Genomic DNA, 5,576 nt, shown 5'->3' on the forward strand with positions numbered 1-5,576 from the left:
CCAAGCTGAGGTACAAGCTGCAGTCATAGGCATTACTTGGTGTATTCAACATGGCTACAGCAGGGTTCTACTGGAGGTTGATTCTGAATTACTTGTGAAATGGTTAAAACAAGAGATCACATCTCCCTGGAACATCAGGAAATACATCACAAACCTGCAGGAGATGATCATAATGCTGGATCTCTTTCAATGTAAGCACATCTATAGGGAGGCTAATTTTGTTGCTGATACACTCTCCAAGCATAGCCACAGTGTAGATAGCATGGCTCAATTCAACAGTGTTCAACAGCTTCCTAAGGAAACAAGAGGATATTACATCCTAGACAAGATGGGGATGCCAAATTTTAGGAGGACAAAACTGAAGAGGATCAAACAACCTCCTTGATTTGCATACCAATAATAGTAGTACAGAACTCCCTATGTATAAATTCATAGGTAGGAGTTTTGTAAAGGGGATAAACTCCCTTAATTATTGCATTCCTAGAGCAATCAACCTACCCCTAGAGGTAAGGATTAGAATAGATAGCTTCTTTTTTCTTTTCATTTTTGCTTGTGTAGGTATCAGTAGATTTGGAAAATGGGAACCAACAATTGCAAGCCAGGCAAGGAAAGCTGTAGTGATGCAGCACAGGAACCAGCAATGGGAATCAGCAATCAGGAACCAACTACAAGTAATTAGTATTAACTACTATAACTTGCAGAATTGCTTGTATGTATGTTTTTCTGTTGGTGGGTGCAGGTACCATAGGGAGCTGGTTCTGAGTACAACTAAGGGTCCTCTCTTGGGAGAAGCCTGCAACAACATGCACTTTAACCTCATTTACTATGGAAGTCACATGGAGCTACAAAAGAGTCTCCAGCAGCCTGTGCATCTATCCTTCCTGTTTGGCTTCTTGTCACTTGTCTTTACAGGTTCAAAGTATCTCAACAAAAGAGAAGCAACAACCTGGCATGCTAGGACTTCACCAAATATTCAGCCTCTCACTAATGCTAACACCTTCCCTGCAACACCTGTAACTGAGAATCAGCAGGGTAAGATGTGCAGGGTGAGTTGCAGCAGGTGGACCTGCACTATGGTCTCAAAACTTTGCAAGAGTACAGAATATACTATATTGACAAGGCCCAAGAAGTTTCAGCACAAACGGACAATTGGAGACGTTAGGCGAGCGGCCTTGAAAAAGTCAGCTGCCTTAGGCCTTGAGAGGGTGCCTTCTCTCCAATGTGTGCAAGAAGCTTCCAAACTTTGCAGAACAAAAGAAAGGGCTGTTTGTGTATACCCCAAGAAGTTTCAACTCAATCGGATAATTGGAGACGTTAGTCGAGCGACGTTGAAACCCAAAGCTCTATTGGAGGTCCTACAGCATAGAATGATATGCAGGGTGAGTTTCACTATGTGGACCTGTCCAAAGGCCTCCAAACTTTGTGTCATTACAGAAAATACTATAGGGATAAGTCCCAAGAAGTTTCAGCACGAACGGACAATTAGAGACGTTAGGCGAGCGACCTTGAAAAAGTCAGCTGCCTTAGCCCTAAAAAGGGTGCAATTTTTCCAACTAGTGCAAAAAGCTTCCAAACCTTGCAGAACAAAAGAAAGGGTTGTTTGTGTATACCCCAAGAAGTTTCAACTCAATCGGATAATTGGAGACGTTAGTCGAGCGACGTTAAACCCAAAGATCTCTTGGAGGTTCTCTCCTGGTTGCTAACTGATGCAGGTTCCTATTTGCCTTTGGTTGTTTGTTGTATTGATGCAGGTTGTTGGATTGATTCATCAACTTGTAGTACACATGCAACATATCTATCCACAGTTGGAGGGCCAGCTAGGTGTGCTGCATACTACAGCAGTGGCATGATAGAGCACTTCTCTATTTGGAGCTTGCAGCTTGTGGAATTCCTCAATGCATCCAGAACTCACATCAAGGGGATGGTGATGGAGTATCAAAAACTGAGCTTGGATTGTGTGCAGGCACACAAGAACTCTCCAATATCTAAGGCACCATCTATTAAACCTCGTGGCAGCAGCAGCAACCATCAACACTCATTATGGGAGTCTAATCTGGGAGACCATTATTCTTGTTTGTGTGGTTGTTTATTTGTGAATGCAGGCTGCTGGAACACCATCCATGAAGCTGTAGTTGCAGATATTATGCCACAGAATGCTGAAGCTGAATTTGAGTGGAAGCAACAACAACTTCACAGCTGTGGAATGCAGCAGCTACAAAGACCATCAACAAGAGGAGTTGCAACCAGTCACAGCATCCTTGCAGCCAAGAGTGATATTTGGGACTTCCTTAGAGAATTATTCCCCATTTCACACTCTGAACTGAGGAGACAGCAGCCTGGCAGCTTAGGATTTCACCAACACACCAACACTAGCCCCAGCAGCAGTATTCAGCAACTCCAACAACTTCACCCTGCAGCTCAGATGGACCATCTACAATTCTTGTTAGCATGTTGTCTTGTTTTTGTGGACATGTGCAGGTACTTTAATGAGCTGAACACTTCAAAGGGGCTGATCAATCCCTCTTTGGAAGCAACAAGAACCTGTGTACAGGTTCACAAAGAGTCAAACAAAGGGAGACAGCAACAGCTTCCTTACAGCCAAGGCTCTTGGAACTCCTTCTTGGTTTATTTGTGGAGGTGCAGCAACTCAAGTCAGGGCTGCACCACATACAAAATGCCTTTTTCAAAAACTGGAACTCTTTGGAACAGCTATGAGGGATGCAATGTCCTGGGGCTTCTATGGAGCAGCCTTCCAACCACATTCTCTAACATCAACACACCACAGCAACAACTCAACCAACTTGCAACACACAAGGAACATGGGTGCAGCAGCCTGCAGCTCTCTTTGGTGGTAAGGACTGTTGGTTGTGTTTGTCTATGCAGGTACTCCAAGAGGTCTAACCACCTCAAAACAAAGACCAACAAGCAGCCCAGGGAACCTGCAGCCATCAGCTTCAGCAACCTGCAAATTGCCAGGTTTGTATGCTTTCCTTTTGGTTGCTTGTGCAGGTTGCAAATACAGAAATTGAGGAAGCCAGCTGCAACAGAGGAATGGCACCACAATCAGCATTTTTGGAACTGTTCTTGGAATTGTGTGTTTGTTTGGTTGTTTGCTTCTTTGTTTATGCAGGCTGTTGGAGATACAGTCCAGGTGGAACTCCAACAACCTCATAGACAACATCCAAGAACCAACAACAATATCATGAGTGGATGTAATATGTCACATCTCCATCAAATTCATATACATACTGAGGGAACACAACACCAAACAGCTGCTCAACCACATACCAAACAACAATTCAACCACAGAGCTGAAGCTGAAAGTGCAGAATTGCAAGATGAAGCTCAACAGCATCAGCAACAACAGATGCCAAAACTAACACACTCCCATGTACCTCCAGAATTGGTTGCTTGTGTATGTTTCTGGTTTTGTCTGACTGTCCAGCCTCCGTAGCTGGTAATCATGATACTGATACAAAGGCATACTTCACATGGATTTACTTGGTACGACAAGACTAAGAAGAGCAAAGATGAAAAGAATTTCCCATCCCATGCGAGATAGAAGTTTCGTATACTTGTTCTTCTTCAATGTAGCTATGTCTGGTACGTAGCATAGTTGGAATAGGACTAGTGTAGGTTACTTTTCTTTTTTCTCATGGAAGGGGAGAGTCTCCCTCATTTATGCTTTCATAGTTAAATTGTACCGGGAGGAGTCCTCTCACAGGTTTACTGCTTTCTAGTTATAGTTAGTCTCTTTTTGTACCGGGGATGAGTTAGCCGACCTTAATAGGTTAGCCGACTTATGAACCACCATAGGATCGGAGGTAAGGTTTATGTCCCCCTCCTTGTATTTTTATTTTGATTATTTATGTTAAGGCTTGGGGGTGTTGCTTAACCCCTGACTGTGCACGAGAGGTGGGAGCCTCGTGTAGGGTCTGTTCCCGTAAAAAAAAAAAAATAATAAAAAAAAAAAATATTCAATCCATCTAAATCCGTCAATCCGATCTAATCCAATCATTTGTCACTCCTAGTGCGTCGATTTTCTAGCAAATGATGGACACAAAATATGAAAACTCTTTAATACTATGCAATTCATTTCATGACACAAAATATGAAGACACTTTAAGTTGGGTTGCTTATGAACGTTTTAAGAACTTTATTTAGTTTGTTATTTATTTTTTGAATTTTGACGTTTTACGTGAGTTCTTAGATATATATTCAACTCTATATGTATAATTGTTTTTTCGCGCAAATACACACAAAAATGAAATCTTTGCGTTTATCATTATTTCTTTGCTTTATTGATTGCCACTATTGGAATTGAAAAATAGAAAAACTCACCTGCTCCTCAAGTTGTATCAGAAATATATTGGGGCTAATATATACCTGCTACCATAGCAGCCAGGACAACTCATATATTCCCATATGTCCACGTTAATTAATTCGTTATTGCTTTGCTACTTGTTTGTTTTATTGCATAATTGAATCTGTGAGATAACGTTTTGATATAAATTGCATAAACTATAACTATTTGCAAGTCGAAAGGCACTTGTTTTCAAAAATTGGAACATGCATGTGACTCTCCAACAGGGATATTGAGGCAAGAATAATGTCACTAGTCACGTTAATTTTTGGTTTTGTTTCTTGGGTTCCGTGGGTAAATGACCCTTTAAGTCATGCATACAAAATCACAATTTAATTTAATAAATTTTCTATAGTTTTTATAACTTTAAAATATATGATTATGATTTTTTTTTCTTTATTTAAGTTTTTGTACGAAATTCTGATTATTTTAAAGTCAATTAAATTTCACCTCATATTATAAATTATTTTTATTTAGAACGTTTATTTTAACTAAAACTTTAATTATTAATTTTTTTAAAATAATCGCTAAAATACACGTACGAATTACATACATCAAAACTAATATATATATATATTTATTTATTTATTTATTTTCGAAGCACTTATTTACTTTTAATGTATTCATATAGTGCACACAATTAATCTTGAAATCATTAAAACATTCAGTTAAAAGTATTGACTTTTTACCGCTATTCTCTATCATTACAATCACATAGCCGCTACCAGGGTGGAACCATCTATTGCTCAGGGCTTTATTTAAATCCTCTTTAATTGAAAATTATATTATTTATATATGGTGAACACAAATTTATATATATAATAGATGTCGAACTTCATTCGATAAGTTCGTGTATTTACTTCTTAAAATTTTAAATTTTCTAAATTAAAATTCTAGCTCCGTCACTGGCCACTAATATCACTTCCACCGTGCCATAACTAGGGGTCGGAGAAGTCAAAATTTTAATTTATTAGTTCTGAATATTATAACAATAATTTTAAATATAAATAATTGAATTTCAAATTTAATATTTATAAATATTTAACTTCCTAATACAAACACAGTATTTGAATAGAAAATATTTTGAATTTGACAGAACCGACTTCGAGCTTAGACTTTTCTAAATGAGGCAGTCTAGTCATTAATTCCCAGCTACTACAATCGAATCTCATGAATATATCAGTAGTATGGTAGAAAATTGTCAAGTTATCTT

The 5,576-nt window shown here is 38.8% G+C and overlaps 1 protein-coding gene across 1 annotated transcript; it reads left to right on the forward strand.

Annotated features, from left to right (window-relative positions):
• Positions 1–2,027: 2,027 nt before the first annotated feature.
• LOC129876792 (uncharacterized) lies at positions 2,028–3,927 on the forward strand. Its single transcript, XM_055952288.1, has 2 exons — positions 2,028–2,976; positions 3,273–3,927. Exons 1-2 carry the CDS (start codon positions 2,144–2,146, stop codon positions 3,313–3,315), a joined length of 876 nt encoding a protein of 291 aa, XP_055808263.1. The 5' UTR covers positions 2,028–2,143; the 3' UTR covers positions 3,316–3,927.
• Positions 3,928–5,576: the final 1,649 nt, after the last annotated feature.

The sequence above is a fragment of the Solanum dulcamara genome, chromosome 2 (genome assembly GCF_947179165.1).
Source record: "Solanum dulcamara chromosome 2, daSolDulc1.2, whole genome shotgun sequence".
NCBI lineage: Eukaryota > Viridiplantae > Streptophyta > Magnoliopsida > Solanales > Solanaceae > Solanum > Solanum dulcamara.